This window comes from Anolis carolinensis, chromosome 3 (genome assembly GCF_035594765.1).
Source record: "Anolis carolinensis isolate JA03-04 chromosome 3, rAnoCar3.1.pri, whole genome shotgun sequence".
Lineage (NCBI taxonomy): Eukaryota > Metazoa > Chordata > Lepidosauria > Squamata > Dactyloidae > Anolis > Anolis carolinensis.
Window position 1 is genome coordinate 247428833 of NC_085843.1, and position 23012 is coordinate 247451844.

At 40.5% G+C, this 23012-nt stretch overlaps 1 protein-coding gene across 6 annotated transcripts in view; it reads right to left on the reverse strand.

Annotated features, from left to right (window-relative positions):
- spsb4 (splA/ryanodine receptor domain and SOCS box containing 4) overlaps positions 1–23012 on the reverse strand; it is a 252980-nt gene that overhangs the window by 68769 nt on the left and 161199 nt on the right. For all 6 annotated transcript variants that reach the window (XM_062976562.1, XM_062976560.1, XM_062976559.1 and 3 more), the window contains one exon: positions 8122–8981. In XM_062976562.1, coding sequence (XP_062832632.1) covers positions 8122–8815 — 694 coding nt within the window. In that variant the 5' untranslated portion in view covers positions 8816–8981. The remainder of the gene's footprint in view (positions 1–8121; positions 8982–23012) is intronic.

Consider the following 23012-nt stretch of genomic DNA (forward strand, 5'->3'; position numbering starts at 1 on the left):
AAGGGAGGTATCAAGTGGCAAGTTGCTGTCAGTTGGCATTTTGCAGCTTGCCCACTAAAATCTGGCGCCAAAGGTCACAATCTTTGTAAAGTATAGTTACTTAGTGATATATATTGCTATGGTTAAGTGTTGTGCATTGTATTATATATTGCATTTGCTTTTATTGTAAATTTACTTGCTGGTATGTTGTATTTGCTTTTGTTGTAAATTTACTTGCTATTAAGAATACATAATGTCTATGCAATTTCAAGATGATACAGATGGTATACCTCCTTCTGAGGCTGAAAGTAGGAATGAAAGGCCCCAAAGGATAAAGCACCCTTCAGCCAAGATGCTAGCCCATCTAATAGGTGAAAAGGAGCTCCTCCATGTGAGGTTAGGTTCGGCATGGGAGCGAATTGTAACATTGATGGACAGAATTGAGAGCTTGGGTATTACAAGGGTGCCATCCATATTACAGACCGACCTTGAAGAGACCTTCGGTCTCTGGAGGGGTTTGGTGTCTAAGATAGTCCAGGTCCTCGAGCGCATTAACGCCAAGGATTCAGAGTTAGAAATAGTGAGTGTCTTAGCTGACACTAATGAGAAAGAAAATAAGGTGAGGGCAATTCTAGATGCCTTGGAATTTAGTTCTCCACCTGTTAATCTAAGGTCTGAGCCAAAAGGAAATCAGTCTTCCTTATGCAGCCATGAGACCAATCTTTTAAAATCACCTGCTGTGGCACTTAGTCTTAAGTCCAACCGCTCTAGCCAGGTATCTAAGCTAAGGGAGTGTGCATCATCTAAACATAGCCACTCTAGCAAGTCTTCTGCTGCTGGGAGTGCCATCTCTTCCCTAGCTGCCTTGCACATTAAGGAGGCTGCACGTCTGGAGCTAAAGAGCAAGGTAGCGGGGGCGGAGGCTGATGCTAAGGCAGCTGATCTCACCCTTCCCTTTAAAGAAGAAGAGCAACGACTGCAAATAGAACAGGCCCGTAGACAAAGCGAAATGCAAATAGAACAGGCCCGTAGGCAAGGTGAAATAGAAATGCTTAGAATAAGGATGGATGCTACTGCCAAAAAGGTAAGGGCTGAGACTTTGGCCAAGGCCCTAATTGAGCCACTCACAGAAGAAAATGTAAGTCAGTTGCCGAAGCAGGACCCTTCTTCCAAGGTGCTTGTGCATCTTAATAGCTTAAACAGCCAGTTTTCGGATGAGGAACAGGAAGACTTCTCTCCTTACCCAGAGCAGGGCCCCAAAGTCACTTTTGAGTTTCCTGCAGAGCAGAGCGTCATAGCGGGGAGCTCACCCTTGCCCGAGCTACCTGTGCCTCCTGCTAAATCCCTAGGTCAGTCAATCAGGGCCTCAAGGCCAAGTGCTAGTTGGCCCTTACAGACAGCTGCACAGGGAGCCACCGATTCGTCAGTGGTCGATGTCATCCCTCCAAGAGGCCAAAGGTTGACGCAAGGTGCACGGTGGGAGTCCACTCCACAACAGCAAACTCCTCAATTGTTCCCTTCGACGCCAGAGTCCCAGCTTGTCTCCATCATCAGAAGCCCCAGAAGAGATCTTAAGGACAAGGGTGTCGAAAAGTTTTCGGACAAGCCTGAGGAATTTCTTCTCTGGAAGGCCACCTTCCAGAGAGCAATCAGAGACTTAAAGTTATTGCCTGAGGAAGAACTGACTCTTCTGGCTGCATGGTTGGGCCCAGCCTCATCCTCACAAGTTAAGAAGATCTACGCAGCCCACGTAGCCGATCCCGACAAAGCCCTGGAAAAGGCCTGGGCCAGGTTGCAGCAGAGGTATGGGGCCAGCACAGAGATTGAAGCATCTCTTATGGACAAGCTCCAAAGGTTCCCAGCTTTGAAACTCAAAGACTTCAAACTCTTGTGGGACCTCAGCGATCTCCTTACGGAATTAGAGTCGGCCAAGGAGAATCCAGAACTGCCCGGTTTGAAGTGCCTCGATCAGCACCTGTCCCAGAGGCAGATCTTGACCAAGCTGCCCTTCACTTTGCAAGAACGCTGGGGACAGGAGGTCTTCAACTACAAGGAGGCCCACTCCCAGGCATACCCTCCATTTTCTCATTTGGTCCAGTTCATCACCAGGGCGGCCAGAGAAAGGAATGATCCGCAGACGGGCCTCCCCACCTTATACCAAGGGACCCATCCAGGGAAGGCATCTGAAGTGGACAAGAAACCACCTAGAGAGGCCAATAGACCTGTCAGCGTAAAGGCAGTCGAAACTCAACACAAGACTGATGAACCCAGGTCGGAGGTAAAAGAGTTGCTTTGCCCTATCCACCAAAAGCCTCACAGCTTGGCCAACTGCAGGGAGTTTAGTAGAAAGTCATACAAAGAAAGGCAACAGCTAGTTCAAAAGCAGGGAATCTGCTTTAGATGCTGTGGAGCAACTCCACACTTTGCGTCCAACTGCAAAGAAAACGTCAAGTGTGAGAAATGCAACAGCCTCAAGCATTGCACCGCAATGCACAACTCCAGTGTCATCTCCCACCCCAAAGGGAACGTTTCACCAAAAGAAAAGTCAGCAGTCGAAGACACCAACAAGCCAGTCGTACCAGAGATGCAGGTGGAGGTTTCAGCAGTCGCCTGTACAGAGCTGTGTTCTGACTCGCACCAGTACAGAGTTTGTCATCCTATCTGCCTAGCGGATGTATATCCAGCCAAGAGCCCTTGGCTTAGAAAGAGACTCTATGTGGCCCTGGATTCACAGAGCGACGCCTCCCTGGCTACTCCAGAGTTCTTCCGCATGTTTGACCTTAAAACCAAGATGGTTGACTACACTATGACTACGTGTGCAGGAAAAAAGAAGTTGCAGGGTCGCATAGCATCTGGCTTTGTTGTCTCCTCTTGCGACCAGAAGAGGCAGTTCAAGTTGCCAGACCTGATTGAGTGTTCCTCCATCCCTCGGAACAAAAAACAAATTGTAACTAGAGAAGTTGTGGAGGCTCATCCACATTTGCGACGATTAAAGAATGCCATACCTGCTTTCCGTCCAGATGTGGACATTGCCCTTCTGCTTGGTGCGGACTGTCCGAACTTGTTCTATGTGAACGACCAAGTTAAGGGACCTCCAGGGGCGCCCATTGCTCAGCTGCTACCACTAGGCTGGACAGTTACAGGCCCAGTGTGCATAAACAAGATGCACCCACCATCGTCGTTGGACTCCAATCAAGCACAGGTGCTTAAAGGTGGACGTCCTACACTTGTGCGCAGTTGCCTAAGTCACATCTCAGTCTACTGCCAAGCAATAACTCCAGAGTATTCCTCCATCTTCAAAGTCTCTGAGAGAGACGAAGCCACAGCGCTCTCGAAAGATGAGCAAAGGTTTTCGGACATTATGAATGCTCAAGTCTCACGAAGTGCAGAGGTGAAAGCCTGCAAATCAACCACAGAAATCAAGATGGGCCAAAGATCTTGCCTGGAACCACACCGTTTTGAATGTTTTTCGGAGTGGCACAGTCTTCTTAGAGCAGTAGCTAGGCTTATACATCGTTTAGCTTGCAAAGATAGTGAGCCTTTACAGGTCCAGGATATGATAAAGGCTAAGAGTGTCATATTCAAGTCAGTACAGAGATCTGCTTTCAAGCAGGAAATAGCTAGGCTAGAGCAAGGGCTCAACATCCCTAATCAAAGTCTTCTAAATGAGTTAAACCCATTTCTAGACAAGGAGGGTATTTTGAGAGTTGGAGGAAGGTTAGCCAAAGCTAAACACAAGGCGTGCATAAAAAACCCCATCATCATACCCCCTAATAGTCACACTGCATTGCTGCTCGTTCGGCATCACCATGAAAGGATCCATCATCAGGGTAGAACTCTAACTGAGGCAGCCCTTAGAAATGAAGGTCTGTGGGTAGTTAATGCCAAAAGGTTGGTCAACAGTTGTATTTTCAAATGTGTTAAATGCAGGCGCCTTAGGCGAAACTGTCAAAGTCAGTTGATGGCAGAACTACCTCAGGATAGGACTTTGACAGACCCACCCTTTTCCCATGTGGGAATCGATGTGTTTGGTCCTTGGGAGGTTGTCACTAGGAAAACCAGGGGTGGTGTTGTAAATAACAAGAGGTGGGCAGTTTTGTTTACTTGTTTAGTAATACGAGCTGTCCATATAGAAGTCATAGAAGGGATGGACACTTCATCATTTTTAAACGCATTAAAAAGGTTCATAGCCCTCAGAGGGCCAATTAAGTCAATTCGGTCGGACTGTGGCACCAATTTTGTAGGTGCGACCAAAGAACTCAATTGTGTGTCTAGGTTTGGGAGAGACCCAAAGGTTCAGAACTTTACGAATACTGAACAAATTATGTGGACTTTCAATGTTCCTCACGCCTCCCATATGGGTGGTGTTTGGGAGAGGATGATTGGTATTAGTCGCAAAATCCTTAATGCCATGTTTTTGAGTCATAGGTCATTGACGCATGATGTTTTGGTGACACTTATGGCGGAAGTTACCGCAATTATCAACAACCGGCCGCTGGTTCCCCTTACCAGTGACCCTGAGAACTTACAACCACTGACTCCTGCACTTATTTTGACACAAAAGGTGCCAGGATGGAAGGACGTCATGTTGCCAGTTCCGGACGGAACTCACCGTGCCCTGTGGAAACAGGTGCAGTCCTTGGCCAACCACTTTTGGAAAAGGTGGAAAGCCGAGTACTTAAGCCAGCTTCAAGCTAGAAGAATCTGGCAAAGCCCACAGGACAACATTGAGGTTAACAACGTTGTGTTGTTAAAGGACAAAGACTTGCCCCGCCATGCGTGGCCCATGGGCATTGTATTAAAGACCTTTCCTTGCCCGGACGGTAAGGTCAGGAAAGTTCAATTAAAGACTTGCAACAGAGACAAAGTGTCCATTTTGGACAGACCAATTAGTGACCTCGTGTTGCTTATTGGAGATGTTTAAAGTTCTAGTGTTTGTATTGTTGTGTATACAAAGGTGTTTGTATGTTTTTGATTGGTAAATTCCCACATCCTGGGAATTTAGCGGGGAGTGTTCCGTCCCCCAGGATGATGGTTTGCCTTACCTATTGGTCGTTTGTTTGTTTTCCCTCCTTTACATTTTGTTTGAGCCTCTGGCTGCAAAATCCTAGGAAAAGTGGCTTGGAATCTGCAAGAGCTGGCTGCAGTTTTCTTTGCAGTGATTGGTCAAAGAATGCAACATCTTAGGACCGCCCTTTTTACCAGGGTCTAGTCTCCATTTTAGAGTTTCATTCTGGCTATAGTCTTCCAACGTGCTGGAGCTGTGCAAGGCTAACTGGGACAAATCATCCTCAAAACCAGGCCAATCTAAGCCTATCCAAATTAGATAAGTATTGAATTATACTGATCTGGAATAGGAAATCTAGTAGAGGAGCAGGGTTATTCTGTCGCTTCTAGAACTAATCTTTGCTGTAAAGATAGGGAAGGAAAGAGTTTCTCCTTCTAATATAGGCAGCGTGATTAGGGTATAGTGGTTTTATAATCACCTTTGCTTTCTGGAACCAGGGATAATTCTGTACCTAAAACCTATAGAAATTTGTTTCATTTTCTGCAACTTTAAGATCTGTGCCAGGTTTACAACCTTGTATGAATAAACATCCTTTTTTGAAGTTATCCAGACTCAGTCGTTCAATATCTATAGGACAGCTTATAGGGATTTGCAGTTCGCCCGGATAAAGGACAGCACGTTTCAGTTTTATAGTTTTTTATTGTCCGGCGGACGGCACAACAAGGATGCATCTAAACTGTAGAATGAATGCAGTTTTATACCAGTTTAACTGCCATTGCTCAGTTATAACTAGCTATAGTTTTACAGGCTCTTTAGTCTGCTCTGCCAAAGAGAATTGGTCCCTCATCAGAATATTAATCCCATAATTCTATAGCATTGAGGCATGGCAGTTAGTGATGATGCAGATGCATCCTATTCCTCCTGCCCCTACTAATTACATGAACATTCCAAGTCAGTGCTCCTATATAACACATATTTGCTTATGTAAACAAGCTAGATGCTCAAGTAATTTGATCTGGTTCCTGCATTAGGATAAAAATACATGAAATATTGCACAGGCACTAAACCACTGTAAAATGAAAGCAAAATAAATTCTCAGTATCTTGCAGACCAAAGGTATTTTAAAATTTAAGGCAAACAATCTTCTCAAAACTTTTCCTGTTCCTTTTGTTCCTTAAGTAAACCCTAACAGAAAAACAAAACAGTAAGTATGTTGTTATATAATATACTACTGAAAGTTTGGACAGACATGCTCTTTAGGGAAATAAGTGTGCTTTGTCTATAAAGTTGCCCATATTCCTTATTCACCAAGCAGAACATGACATTGCTCAGGGTCATTTCCGTTTGCTTACAGTTCAGTTTTTATTCAGCTAGCTTTTGTCAGCTTCCCAAGGAAACACAAACCACTTTTGCACTCCGAGTCCATTCTTTCCAGATTATTGCCAAGTGCTATAAAAATATCTGGTCCTTTCATCTTTCTTTTAAGATGTAGAATTTTCATTAAAATTACAGCTACAGTCTGCCTGCAAATATTTCATTGATAAAAATTCCTGATGGGAAGGGGCTTATCTCAAAATGCAGCTATTAAGGGAGAAAAAATTAAATGGTCCAAGCTTTTGTGAGCATATAACAGCTCACACATAAAATGGGGGAAAGTTCATAGAACATTTTAGACATCCTATATGAACCTGGAATGTATGGGAATACAGTTAACAGGGCTGTAGCCAGAGGCAACATACACTTTTGCTTGAATCAGGCTACCCCATCAAGGGTTCATAGAATAAAACCAAAATTGAGTCAACAATGCAAGGGTAGTTTTAAACAAGAATTGAGGCAGTGTGGCATAAAACCTGAACTGAAATTGTGGGCATATATAGAAACAGTCCCTCCATGCAAATCTAGACCAACTCTGGTGACCAACTTAGGTTGCGTTGTAAAAAGCTGGTATTTTGTAGTAAAAATGTGTATGAAAGAAAATGTGTGTGCATATAGACACACATACATGCATGGAATAAATATACATTTCCACCAAGATCTGAAACGCTAATCACGCAGCAGCTCGCCTTAGGCTTCATTTTGGCAGAAAAAAGAGTCTGTGAACTCTGTGTGCATGTGTGTGTGTATTAATGTTCCCTTTTACCATCTGGAGCAATGTTACTGACATGATGTTTCAAATCCAAAAGTGGAGCAGAAGGGTCACAAATCAAGGTCACCCATCGTTCTCCTATCACTCCAGCATACAGAAATACATCACTGTGATAGCTGCATACTTAAAGCAATAGTACAAAATCATGTATGGTAGTGAAAGCAAGACTCAAGTCTGCATGAAGTCCAAAGCACACACTTGTTTCTTTAGGATTACTTTACTATAAGAATGTTGAGCAAAATGCAGGAACAAGAAACATCAGTTCCCTTAGATCAGGCTGAAGACAAAGAGATTAAAGAATTCTCTGCCTCTACAAATTTTCTCTGGTTCCTACGGTACAGCTAACTCTGCATACCGATTGTCTGCATTCAAATGTACAAAGCATTAGATTTTTGTGGACAGAGCGGGATAAATTGATACAGATGTAAAAATAGATCATCCATAGGAAGAATTCCATAAACGGACTGGGGAATGTTCAACATCAGAAGTAATCCAGAACCCTCGCTGCTTTTATGTGAAAGGGATAACTTCTTTTAAATAAACACAAAGCTCAGAACCTTTCTGTTCAGATCAAAGAAACATTTTCAACCCTGATTTCCAGAAACAACAACAAACACCATACCCATGAAAGGTATTCTATTAGATAAAGGCTTTTTTTTTTTTTTTACAAAAATTGAAAAATCAAATATTTTGGTTAGACTTCTGTTGCTCCACTATAAGTTTGCATACTTTAATACTGCAAAACCATGTCCTGTAAGCTCTTAACCATTCCAGATTTCCAGACCACCAAAAAGATTTTTCAGGGAAACAAGGGGAAATAAATTTAAAAGCAGGGAAAATACAGGATTGTAGTATTCATTTTAGAACAGGAATATATTTCATCAGAACAAGACCTTAGACCTGACCATCCATTTGGAATACAGCTGGTAAAGATAAAAACATGTTTAGGTGTTCTGAAAAAGAATAAAAAATATGATGAAACACTTACGATCAAGTCCATTGATGTATCTCATTGTAATTTCACAGTGTCCCCAAACTGCGCTGACTACTGGATAGAGTTTTTTCCCTTTTAGTCCCCTGAAGGCCACTCCAAGGTACTGTCCATCCACAATGAAACTAAGTGTCCCTTCGTCCATATCCAAAACTACCAGTAAGGAGTCTGGGAGTACAAAAGACTCATCTAGTTCCAAAAATACAGGATATGTTGCTCCAGGCTGGTTTTTACAGTTGTGATAAAGTTTGTTACGTCCAAGATCCCAGCCCCATGACTCGTTATTGCTACCAACCAATGAAGTATATCCTACAGAATGCAAAGGAGCTTCGGCCGTTGCCACTCCAACCACGGCATGAGTTCCTCGTTGCCTAGTGGGCCAGTGAATCTGCCAAACGTGCAGGCCCCTGGTATAGCCAACTTTACCCCGAATGCAATCGGTGCTTTGGGCAACTGGATGTCTATGAAACGTTAGTTTGTCATCTTCCTTCACAAATATATTTAAGGATCGATCTTCATTGTTCCAAGCATGTTTGTACTGAACCTCCAATTGGACTGGTGGCATATCCAGCAGCATATCCAGTCGTGCAGGTTTGCAGAAATCGGGTCCCCTGAGTTCTCGTTTGACCGGTCTGTAAGGGGGCTCCCGCACATCAACAGACTTTATGCTCCCTGAGATTTTTTGGCCCATTGTTCAGCTGCAGATGGCTTGGCTGCAGGGATTGAAGGGTAGATCTCAGCCCAGTGTTAACTCATGGAAGCACTTTCAAGCTGAGCCAACCACTTGGTGTGTGTCGATGGAATTTACTTCTCCTGTCTGGACCCTTTTACAGCCAATGTTTTCTGAAAACACATTCCTGAAATAAAGCAGAGAGTCGGCAGTTAAGAAGTAGCCAGAACATAACCCACATATGTAGCCTTTAAAAAATATTTCTACAATGGTGCCAAGTAACTTTAAAATGAACAACTGATAATTCTTGGCTTCATTGTCTTTGTACTAAAGTATTCTCAAGTCAGACTGTCAGCTGGATATATTGAGCACATGGTGTTCAGAGCACAGACAGCAATTTCCTTCTCTTCATAATGGATTCAGACATTCTACACCTTTTGCCCTTCCACCCATATAGCCCAGTCAGGGCTGTCATTGTATATAAAAAGCTATTCCTTCATTATCAAGTATGCACACGACTCTATCCATTTCAAGTTACATTTTATTTACAATGCCTCAAAAGAAAAATATTTTGGAAAGCTGTTTTTCTTACCTCTAGTATTTTTCTGACTAAATCTTTATGCAAGAATTCCTTTCAAGAAAATACAGCCTAGCATGCCACAGTGATAGCAAACAGCTGTGAAACCCAATACTTCACCTTTACAAACACCATACCCTTCAAAAATATATAGGTCAAAACATACTTTACAGTTTCATTGTGAGCTTCAGGGAGGAAACAGGAGAGGTAGAACATTGAGCAGGCATGCTATGACCAAACAATATTGGTTTTAAAATATAAATCAGTGTCTAAAATAGAGATGTATTGTATTGAACAGTTGGTCAGAATACAATGAACAAATTATTTATCTCCAAAGTTTGGAAAGGATTTCATTTCTAGATACAACTTGTAGAACCCCTCAGTCAGCACAACCAGTGTTTCCAAGCTTTGTTTGTAGAACATACCATCCCAGAATTATTGGACTATAGTGCTCCTTTACAACATCCTTTTCAATGGTGTATTGCATTAATCAAGTTGCCTTTCATCTCAAAAGACAGAAAAGAACAAAATATGGATATAACAGCCTAAATCTAATTGCTACTCACAAACAAAGTAAAATCACTGAATCTACTGCTAATTAATAAGTAAAATTTATAAACTAATGATAAAAAGTGATCTAATACAACCCGGAGCAAAAAATATATGGGAATGGAACTTCAAAATCAATATTACAGAGAAGGAATGGTTAAAAATTTAGAAAAAAAGAATTGTGAAAAATATGTATGTTAGAATTAAAGAGAATTGTTATAAAACAATTTGGAGATGGTATATGATCCCAGTAATGTTTAGTTATTATAATAGAAACAATCTACAAAATTGTTGGAGGTGCAATAAGGAAATTGGGACTTGCATACATTTATGGTGAGAGTGTGAAAAGATTAAAAAAGTATTTGTTGAAATTAATGACATACTATCGATTAATCTACAAAAAAATCAAAATATAACACTTCTATTAAAGAAAAAGTTAATAGTAATTTTTGTTACTGCCTTAAGATTAGTTATAGCCAAAAAATGGAAAGAACATTATGATTACAAAATTGATAAGAGATTTCTAGAGATAACACCTGACTGGGAATCTCTAGGTTCTCACGTTCACTTCTATGATTAGCTTCCAGTAGAAATCACCCAAAGAGTCATGCTGGAAGACCTAGAAATTCTTACAGAGTTGTTCTTTCAGGTAAAAAAAAAATAGCAATTTCTTTATTCAAAATTTTTCAGTCACGGAGGGCCTGTGCCTATTACCTCTGTGAATGTGGATGGATGACTGTAGTTGAAAAAAAGATCAAGTTAAGAGCACTGATTTCACACACCCCAGAAAGCAAGTCAAATGCAAGACAGAACAGGAGTATAAGTTTCACTTTCTAGTGCTTTCAGTTAAGTGCCAAGGTATTAAAGAATGTTATTCTCAGCACTAACTTTGAAACTAAGAGCTTACCAAAAAAGTGAAGCTAGGAGATGTTGTTTCACTGTGGGGCAAAAAAAGATGCCTGATGTGTTATAAGACGTGCATATCACTTTTAGAGCTGTACACACTGCTACTAAAAACACCTGACAAACATTTATGTGGTGATTATTTCTCATCAGCAGGAAGATATATCTTGTCATTAGCAACAAAGCATGCAAACTGAAACAGCATTGAATGAATCTATGCAAAGTGTTATTTAGCTTAAATCCAACTGCTACGTCTGAGAGATCCACTGAACCAAATGCTGAAAGAGAAGTCAAAAAGTGATGTAAGCTCCACTCATTCAACAGGTTCACTGTAGCTAGGATAAGCAAGTGAACCTAAGTTATATTTGCTACTACACTTAAATGAAATAACACCCCCATACACACTCCCACAACAACAGATGCACACACAGAACTGTCTCACCACCATGGTATTGTAAATCATTATTTTGGAAAAAAGCTGCTGTGATCATGGAAACTGTTTCCTCTTACACCCACTCACTCAATACACTATTCACAGGAACGCATGCTTTGCATAAACCCATACTGCGCACGAAGAATCTCACAATGGTACCTCCTGCCTTGTAGGGGTTTAAGCATGATGTGAGGATAAAAGGGGGGCTGTATTATATATTGGCTGCTGTCACTGACTGGTTATTAATTGTCTTATTGGGATTTGATGACTGCAAGCTATTCCAAGGGTGTTTAGCAGATCAGTACAACATTATAAATAAATTTAATAAAAATATTTTTCTTTGTGCAGGCACTTCCCGTGTTACAAACAAGATAGGTTCTATAAGCTTGTTCTTCAGTTGAATTTGTATGTGTGTTGGAAGAGGTACATTTTTTAAGTGTAACTCCAGCCATTTTTTTTAAAGGTTTGATAGCACTTGTGGTGTTCGTTATGCCTCATTTTACCTCATTTTCTGTCCCGGTGATAATTAGATTTTGAAAAATTTGGCTTGTTCTGGAAACAAAGATTGGCGAAAAGGCTTTAGTAGTGACACCTTTTCCCATGATAACTCTTACAGGAATGAATTTCCTTCTCTAGGACTAGATTTCTCTCACTTCCTGTTGTCTCACCCCCATCCTTAACTATGAGTTATTTTTAACTCGGGGACTGCCTGTATAAATGGACCACCTGATAGACTCCATCATCCAATATAAGCTTTCCTGTATTTTAAATTGGGGGGCCCAGTGGGAGAGACATGTTTAATAAGGATACAGGAAACTGTTTCCTTGATCGTGACTTCCAGATTGTGCAACTCCCTCTCATGCGAAGCTAGGTTGAATCCATCTCTATTCTTTTTTCACAACCAGAACCTTAATAGGTTATCCTTTGTATTATTATTACTTTTAAAATGGTTTAAAACCAATATTTTTAATGTGGTCTAATTGAGTTTTTAAATTTGTGTACTCATTCAGCATCCATTATGCAAAGTGCTTGGGGACAGAAGTGTTTTGGATTTCAGATATTTGGAATACCTGTATTTCCATAAATGTACGCAATGAGCTAACTTGGAAATAGGGCCCAAGAGTAAAAGCGAAATTCATTTATGCCTCAGGTACCCCTCAGGTACACGTAGCCCAAAGGTAATTTTGTACACAACATGTTAAATAATTTTGTGCATGAAACAAAGTTCATGTACAATGTATCATCAGAAAACAAAGGTGTCACTACCTCAGCCACCCATGTGGACAATTTCAGATTTCTAGTAAAATATGCATAATCGATATTATCTATTGTTTTAATTTTATTTTATTTTAAATCATGTTGTGAGGTTTTTTGGCTCTCATATTGAGAAAAGTGGAATAAGTCTGAATACATTAATTAATGAAAATAAATAGGTCATGGGAGGATCTATCCCATAAGCTACATGCAGCCCCTAGGAGTTCTCCCCAATTCTCCAGATCTTTACAACTTGTTGCTATCCAAAAACACTCCAACATGCACTCTAGTGTTTCCCATTTTGAATAACTCCAGCCCACTCCAAATCAGTATTAAGATACTTCCAAAGGTAGCTGCTCACCCAGGTCATTGATCTTCTATAAACTGCAAACATAACTGCACAAGGGTCAATAATAACTTTCATGTGAACATTTAAATTTGCATGAAGTGACCTAAATATGCCATACAGCAATGCTGTTCAAAGTGATGGCCCTTGGGCCAGTGCTGCCCCCTAAGTTCTTGGCTACCAGTGACTGCGAAGTTTCCTGGTGAAGAAACAATTGTAGCCAATGGGCACAAAGATTGTATCAGGCCTGGCACAACTGTAAAGAAATGCTGCTTCCCCACATCACATAGCTTGTGATGCACTGCCATAGAGCTGCACATGTTTAATGTTTCCAAGGAACAGACTGTCATTCGGCACATTCAGACAAGTAGACCAGAATAGGATCAAGGAGTTGCAGACAGCAGAGAAGGTAAGAGCAGGAACCAACATGAAACACAGTTAATTCAGGAACAAAGTGTCACTGAAGGCATCTGAACATTGTTAATATTGCCCAACACATTTTACTGCTCACAGATGCAGAATGATCACAGTGCTACACACTGGATAATTTCAGAAATGATGCCAAGAATGGCCTTCTGTCTGGAACAAGTCACTTCAGAATATTATTGAATATAGAAAATGTACAGGAGTTTCTTTTCCTGTCCATTTTTAAATACATGCTTAAATCCTGGTGTAAAATAAATATAAAATGAATAAATATAAAAGTAATAATAATAATAAGCTTTATTTATAGCCCGCCATCTCTCCCAGAAAGGGCTTGGGGCGACTTACAACAGAATATAGTAATAATAAACATACAAACAAATCAAACTTAAATCACACAATAATGAAAGCTTTAAAAACATAAACATATTAATAAAATTCAGACGGGAGTTACCGACGGACAAGGAGGTATGTGACAGTTAAAACATACTGATATTAAAAGGATTACAGAACCAACCCTTCTTAAAACAATAAACCAGTTAGCATTTAAATCCTCCATCATTCAAATTGTGCTAGTCATTCTCAAAGGCCAGCTTCCATTACCAAATTTTAAATTCTTTTCTAAAAGTCATTACTGTAGGAGCCAGTCTGATCTCCCTAGGAAGGGCATTACAGAGCCTGGGGGCTATCACCAAGAAGGCACTTTCCCTCATCCCCACCCACTGCACCTGTGAAGGTGGTGGGACCGTGAGAAGGGGCCTGAGCAGGTTCATAGGAGGGAAAATGATCGTGCAAATAGACTGGAGCTGAATCATTTAGTGCTTTGTAATCTGTACTTTGAACCTGGCCCAGAAACGCACAGGCAGCCAGTGGAGCTGTTTTAACAGAGGGATTGTATGCTTCCTATAGACAGCTCCTGTGGTAATCTGGCTGCTGCTCTTTGCGCTAGTTGTAGTTTCTGAGCTGTCTTCAAAAGCAGCCCCACATAAAGAGCATTGCAGTAATCCATCTGAGATGTAACCAAGACATGGACCACCATGAACAGATCTGACTTTTCAAGGTATAGGCGTAGTTGGTACACAAGCTTTAATTGTGTAAAGGCCCTCTTGGCCACCACCAACACCTGAGGTTCAAGAGTCAGCGCTGAATCCAGGAGGACACCTAAGCTATGGACCTGTGTCCTTAGTGGGAGTGTAACCCTGTCTAGAACAGGTTGCCACCCTATACCCCGATCAGCCTCACACCTGACCAAGAGGACCTCTGTCTTATCTGAATTAAGCTTCAATTTGTTAGCCCTCATCCAGCCCATCCCAGCTGCCAGACACTGGTTCAGGACCAGGGTGGCTTCCTTGGCTTTAGGTGGAAATGAGTAAGAGTTGTGTGTCATCTGCGTATATAACAGGGCAGGAAAATGTGGTTTATCCTTGAATATTTACTGCCGGGGAAAGGAAGAGGCATTTGTGGAGCTTTTTTATCTCAGGCATTAAACTTGTCTTGAGTTGGGGTACTATGTGTCTAGAATGCAGTGTGTGAAATGTTTGCTGTTCTGCCTTAGGCAGAGAAGTGTTTTTGGGAATGACCTACTTGGATCTATGGGTAATTGAAGAATGAAACTCCTGTAAGGAAAGTGTCAAATTAACAAATAGGGAACAGCCTAAAGTCATCACTGCCTCTATCTAGTTCTCTGCACTGAAATACATCAGAGATGGAAGTGAATAGTAGGGGAAAAGGATGTACTAGATGGAATTATTTGATTAAGGAATTACCTATGTGAATGAGAACAATGCTGCCTGATCAATACACTGTTGTTAACATATACACTATTACTCAGCACAAATGTGCATATGCTGAGTAAATTCATATGTATAAAGTCCAAGAAATAAAATGGCCTAGGGTCAACAAATCAGGTTTCATTTTTATATCTAACAATGTGATTCCAGGCTCCCAATTACAACTCTGCCTGGAAAGTGACAATGCAGATAGCCCCCTAGTTACAAACAAGATAGGCTCTGTAGGTTTGTTCTTAAATTGAATTTATTTGTAAATTGGAACAGGTACACTTTTAAATGTAACAGCAGTCATATGTATATATGTATGTATGGGCTCATCCAGACAGGACCCATAACACAGGAGATCCAGCGGTTTTACCAGAGGGGTCCAAATGATTTCTCTGGTAAAACCAAATTAATTTAAGACAAAACAGGAAAACCCTGCTTTGTCCCCAATTAATCTAACACTTGGAAAGACCCGGTCCTTGTGTGGACTGGGCCCAGGGATTCTGTTGTGCAATTCCCAGGCCCAATCCACACAGCTGTCTCAGGTTTTTCGTGCTGCTGGAGCCCAGAAAAATCAAGAAAGCACCCCCTTCCCCCCCCCCCCCAGAAAAGGGCTTAAGATTAAAAAAAATTACTAACTTGGCCACCATTAAACTGTTGCTGGAGCTCTCCTGGAGCATAGAAATGATGCACCAGGACAGCTCCGGCAGTAGTTTAATGGCAGTCAAGTGAGTATTATTTTATTTTTAGCCCTTTTATGGGGGGTTTTGTTTGGTGTCTGCGTGCTTTGCCAGAAGTTTTGGCAAGGCATCTAGACACCCCCTCCCCCCAGAAAGGGCGGGTTTGGGGGCACGGGTTAAAGGCCTATGTGGAAGCGGCTTCTGTGTGTGTGTGTAACTTTGGATAGCATAAGGAAGGGTTAACACTTCTGTGGCATTTGCTTTGCTGTCTCTACCCTTGTTTAGAAGATTTCACCTCATGTTTTGTCCCTATGATAATTGAATTTTGAAACATTTGGCTTGTTGTGGAAACAAGGATTGCTAAGAAAGCTTCAATGGAGACCCCTTTTCCCCATGATAACTCTTCCAGGAGTGAATTTTCCTTCTGAGGAGTAGATTTCCTGTTGTCTCACCCCTGTTCTTAACAATGAGTCATTTGTAAGTTGAAGGTTTGTAACTCGGGGACTGCCTGTATATTATACCCAAGTTGTTGAATGTATGTTATAGAGCACTGTGTTTCTTCATTCACACATGCACAGAAACAGATTTTAGATCTCTTCAGCCTTGCATGGAAGTCTATAGAAATTACTAATCCAACTGCTCTAGGAAAGAGATTCAGCGAACTGAGATTTCTTGATGTTGACGGTTCTGGTCAAAACCAACCTTTCCTATTTGTGTATTTCTGTATGTATGTACATACAGAGAGGTTGGGGGGGGGGGGGGAGAGAGAGAGAACAAGAGCACTAAACAGAACTGAACTGTCTTATATTTTATGCTATTATAAATTTCTCTAGAACTTTCACTACAAGCCTTATACAAGTCTTCTAGATAATCTTCTATGTAACTTTAACTTATACAAACCTTATGCAAGTTTCAACTTTGGGAAGCCAGGGGTTTGAATCCCTGCTTAGCCAGGAACATCTATTTCCTGAGGCTTAGATAAAGACAGTGACAAACCTCCAGTGATAAATCTTTAGAGAAAACCATAGAAAAGAATGGTTGTAAGTCAGAGTTGACTTGAAGGCGTATAACAACAAAGTTGAGATTTGAATCCTGGTGCAACCCACAAATCACTACAATATGCTGACTTCTAATAAAGAACTACCAGAGGATTTTTTTTTAGGAAAGAGAGAACACAAAAATACCAGGCCAGTAAAATAAATTATTCGGAAACTGACAGCAAGACTGAAGACATCTGGAATTTTAGTTTGAAATAAACTGCTTTGAGAACAGGTCCAGAAGAAAAGGTCACAACCTTCTGTCACCTAGAAATCAACTTTTCCTTAGAGAGTAAATGCTGCAGCTTTAACCTTCAGACATATTGAGACAGCCTGAAGGGATCATTCATATAGAATAATGTAACTGTAACTAAAGAAATGTACAAATACAAGTTACATCTGGCACTACCATAGTCTAAGTAAGAATAGACTAAAAGAATATTCACTTTAACAATTGTTCCTTCTAAATAATGTACTGGCAGAATGCAATGTTCAAAACCAACATTTGCAAACCCATTTAGCCAAAATCTACAATGCACAAGAAATCCTTTCCACTACATGATAAAACTGTAGGCCTGCAATTTTGTTACTTCTCTAACTGCCAAAAGTTGTCTGCTTAGAAACTGAAGATGCGATGAGAGTTGACATAACCCAGAAATAGAAAGTAGAACCTATGGGCCATTCCTGATGCTTTGAGGGGTCAATTTTTCTTTAAGTTTATTTGCAATTTTAAGCCTATATTTGCTGCCCAAAAGTGCTCAAAAATGACCCCTAAGGGATGTTAAGGGCATTCTCCACCCCCCCTGGAGTGAAAACAAATATTTGTGCACACAAAAATCGCCCACGTTGCTTTCCATATATGATTCTGTGCAAAATTGTTTCATACAAGGTATAAGTTTGTGATAAATATGACAGTGCTTCTGTATTCTCTATTATTTACCCCCAACAAAGCTGGATGCATTGGTGCACACGTGAGCACATACAAACACACATGTACTTATTTTAAAAATCTGCCCATTTATGGTTATGTAAAGATCTGTAAAATACTGGGTGTTTGAAAAAGAACTCCCTATTCACCATTTAATTTAAATGGTGAATAGGGAGTTCTTTTTCAAACTCCCCTCTATACTTACCAAATATGCACCTCTTTTACTATCAGATGCAGAAGAGAAAAGGTTAGGCAAAAAAATCTTCTCCAGTCTTACTCTACCTACACTGACATTAGGTGTGTCAAGATGACTGACTAAATTATTGGAACACAACTGAATACTTCTCAGACAAGGCTCTATTTCTACCAGTTTCCATTTAAAGGAATGCCACTGATAGGAAACAGCATTTTTAGGGCAACCATTGTCAAAGTAATGCTTCCAATGATATCATTCTTAAGTGAATGTTTGAGGTGTTACTTGCTTTTGTGAAACCAAGTATTGAGCAAGGTTTCTCAGAAAGTCCAGATAGACATCTTTTCTTTTAGATAATATTCTCCTGCTTCAAATGTTTCAAGAATGATTCTAAATTGGGATAGGAGTCTACTTGGACCCAGAGCTCAAGCTACCTGCCTCTTCTTTCTGGAGGCCTCTTACTGAATTCACTGGCTAAGATTTGCTCCTCTCTTTACAAAATCAATGCCCAACTTATGCTTTTCTCCTTTTAGTTATAATTTAAGACTCCATTGACACTGTCATAATTTGAGACTGCATTATATGGTCAGTGTAGTCATATAGTGCAATTTAATTGCATTGAACTACATTAAATATGCGTCTGTGCACTTACCATATAATGCAGTTTAAAACTGCATTATATGGCAGTGTCAATGGGGCCTAAATCAGAACCACAAAATCTGGAATTTTGGGTAGAGAGCTCATTCTCTGTTTCTCAAAGCCTTGGCTCTCACATTTTTTGACATTTCTAATATCTATCCTTCAAGGAGTATTTCTCTGCACATAGCAACTCCCCAAAACTATCCTTTTTTCTTGTGTGTGTGCTGGTCTTAATTCTGAATATGAAATTAGGACAAGCTTTATATTCCCCATTCTTTTGAACCACAATCCTCATTCTTTCTCTAGCAACCTCTACAACTTCAAACTTCTAATTTGAAATCCTCACAGCCTTACAAGTTCACACATTTTGAGCAAATATATCCCTATCCTAGGATATATTTTGCTTGAACTGTCTACCATTCAGGAGGTTTTATCGTAATTCATTTTTAAAGAGTTTTGTGTGGATGTGGGCACTGATTCAAATTTGCTTAGACAAGTCACAAGATGGCCAGCAGACATGGCCCTGTATTATGAAGAACACAAAAGCAGGGATGGAGAACTTATAGTCTTCCATATGTTGTAGTATTACAACCTCCATGATACCTTACTAGGTTAACTCATCTGATGCTTACATTTACATCTTGCATGCACTGTAGCAAACAAAGAACAATGGTATGTAAATAGCAACCTAAGGGGTGGTCCAAAAGAACTGGATCCAAATAGTTCAGCCAGTGGTGTCCACCTGTTCAGAAGTAGACTTGCACAGTTATATCTTACTTGAATGCTTCTTCTGATGGAATAGCATCCTCTGTCATACCTGAGCAACGAGCTATGTTAAGGGTGCATGACATATATATACCTTACATAACTAAGATTCTACTTTAGGCAAACAGCCCAGAATTTTAGAAGGAACAGCCAGAAGGCTGCTGTTTCTACCCCACCTCTAAGTAATGGTAGTACTAGTCCTGTTCACACTTGTTTAACATTTAAACAACTTGCTGCTTAACTTTCAAATCTCACAAGCAGGCACATTCAAGTTCTAACGAATTATACCCTTTAGTAAAGGTTGTGCACTTAGTGGTGATGGTGGTGGAGGAGTGAAAGAAGAGGAGGGAATGGAGGGGAAGTAAACAAAAAAGGAGAACTTTGTGAACAATATGCTTTCATTAAAAAAGCTACTATAACATTGAAGAAAGCTGCCAATTGTAGCAAAGATTAAGGGACTGCCTAGCATTCCCTGGGGAGGGCCTTACTGGTATAATTTGGAGGAAGTATTTTCACACACCCAAGCACTAAAAAAAAAGATTGATTAGTTTGCCAAGGACAAAAGGCAAGAATACACCCACTGAGAACAGGCGTTCTTTTACTTTCAAACTTCCACCATCATCAGTTGATTGTGGGACAATAGCATTCAAAAACACAATGGCTAAAGAAGACTTTGGTGGTAGAGAGTTAGCAGGGGAGAGAGCCTTTTATCATGTGTGGCAAGACTGGAAGGGGGATTTCAATTATAAGAACATGAATGGAGCCTGAAGAAATTCAATGGGTTAGTTGCTACTGAAGATTTACAGCTTAGTATCATGTATCATGTTTCCAAAAAATGCCGCAGTTTTGGAAAAAGTTACAATGCACAAACACTGTGGAGCACAATTAGGAGCCACAGTAGCTCTTTACTGTAATACTTACTCAAATTTTCTTGTTTGATATATATATATATATATATATATATATATATATATATATATATATGGAACATTAAGCCTGGTGGCACAGTGCGTTAAAGCGCTGAGATGCTGAACTTGCAGACCAAAAGGTGCCAGGTTCAAATCCCGGGAGCAGAATGAGCGCCTGCTGTTAGCTCCAGCTCCTGCCAACCTAGCAGTTCGAAAACATGCAAATGTGAGTAGATCAATAGGTACTGCTCCGGCGGGAAGGTAACGGTGCTCCATGCAGTCATGCCGGCCACATGACCTTGGAGGTGTCTACGGACAACACCGGCTCCAAATAAGCCCTTGTCACTTTTATGTTGGACCCATGAATATAATCTGGTGAATATCAGGTGTCATTATCACATTCAGCTTCACAAAGCTCATATCAAGTTTTTATAGGATTCTCTTTGCTTTTCCTACTGCAAAAACTAATTGACAATACTCCTAAATTGTAGCAACCACATATATATCTGTAGTGCTCAATAAAGAACTTGCTCTCCAGTAGGCATCAATAGCAGGAAAGATTCTGGAGCAGATCATTAAGGAGACAGCCTGTAATCACTTAGAAAAAAATGTTGGGGTCACTAAAAGTCAGCACAGATTTCTCAAAAACAAGTCATGCCAGACTAATCTTATATTTTTTTTCCTATTGTGTTACAAACTTGGTAGATACAGGGAATGCAGTGGATGTAGCATATCTTGATTTCAGTAAGGCATCTGACAAGGTCCCCCACAATCTTCTTGCAAACAAACTAGTAAAATGCGGGCTAGACAATACTAATGCTAGGTGGATTTTTAATGAATGATTAAACTCAAGGGGTGCTCACCAATGGTTCCTCTTCATTATGGAAAGAAATGACTAGTGAAGTGCTGCAGGGTTCTGGCCTAGGCCCAGTTCTGTTAAACATCTCTATCAATGACTTGGATGAAGGTTTAGAGGGCATGCTTACCAAGTTTGCTGATGACACCAAATTGGAAGGGATAGTTAATACTCCAGAAGACAGGATCAGTATGTAAAATGACCTTAACAAATTAGAGTTGGGCCAAAACTAACAAGAATTAATTTCAACAAGAAGAATTATAGGATAATACTAATTTAGGCAGAAAATATGAAATGCATTGACACAGAATGGATTATACCTGGCTCAACAATAGTACATGTGGACTTGATGATTCAAATGGTCTCTTCGAACTCTATGATTCTATGCTGAGAATGCAATTTGAACAATTTTTGAACAATTCCACAAGAACTTGAGATTCATGTAGAAGTAGACTACCCTAAAATGACCTTTAAAATATTCCTGAACAATGTCATCATTATACTATATACCAATGGTTCTCAACCTGTGGGTCCCCAGGTGTTTTGCCCTACAACTCTCAGAAATTCCAGCTGTTATGATTTCTGAGAGTTGAAGGCCAAAGCATCTGGGGACCCACAGGCTGAGAACCACTGCTATATACTGGTTTGCCTCATCTCCATCCTTCCCTTCATTCTGTGCATCCCTTTCCATTGGTACCAGACTTGTGTTTTGTTTATTTGCCCATTCTTTCTGAGTGTTCCTTTGTACTCACATTGCTGCTGTTTAGAGGACTTGTATCCATGTTCTAAAATGGGAATTTTGGCATTGTAAGGCATGTTCATTGGATACTTCTACATAGGGAAATGTCTTTGTGTTGTTGTTGATGAAGCTTCAGAAATACTCTTTATGTGGGTGTGTATGTCTATTGATTTTGACTTGTGACCCTTGAGAACATGAGAATCTGTTGCTGATTCAGTGGATATTATAGTAACTAGCACTGAGTTTTACACAGTTATAGAAGTTACACTACAAGTGCTGAAATTCCCCTGTCAAAAGGGGATTCTGGGAGTTGATAGTCCAAGAGGGTAATTTTTCCACAGTCTACATTGTCCACAGTTCAATCCAATGAACTCAAACTCTCAACAAGCTCTTGCATAAGTCACTAGCACCACACATAGAGCTTCAAAACAATTCAGCTATCATCCAATCACCAATCAGCTTAGGCAGTTGTTAGAATGCTTTAAAAAAGAACACAGAAAAACTAAATTAAACCATATCTTATTCAAGCATTACATTATGAGTGGCTATGGTTAAGACATACTGATTTGCAATGGCTGAAATACAATGAGTGCACTGCTTAGTAGAGAGATAGCCCAAGTGCAGTCATTAAACAATGAGTGTCCTTGGGTCTGTTTTTGTGGGACTGCACTCCAACAGTCCAGGGGGTTGGGGGGTAGGGAGTGGGACACTGTTTTTGTTTTAGCATTTTTGACAGTCTGAAAACTCTGTAAGACTCCAACAGCTGGCAAAGTTGCTCAACAGGTCTCATGCAATATGTATATCCACAGACAGGTCTGTGGTTTCACATGTTTAAGATTGCAACGCCTTCTATCTGACCATGCATGTCTTTTTTTGGTTCTGAGAAACAAGGCTGTGATGTAATAGGGAGAAAAAGAGTATACTAGAAATAAACATTCGGCCAGTTATAGCTGGGCAGCCCACTGCACAAAAAATTGCTCCTGGTCCATTGTCAGTTGCATCAGTGGTCAATCCAGTGCCTTATTCTGAATAAAATCCCTATTTGAACTGGCTATAAATTGCTGCAAATGCAGTGTCATTCCTTGGTTTCCTGCCAGGCAGGATTCTAGTGTCTGTTCAGCTGGCAGACAATGCTCATTGCACAATGTGTCATTTGAAGAATACTTTTACAGTACTAGTGTTAGCAACCTTCATACTGCTCTCTATGCTTAAT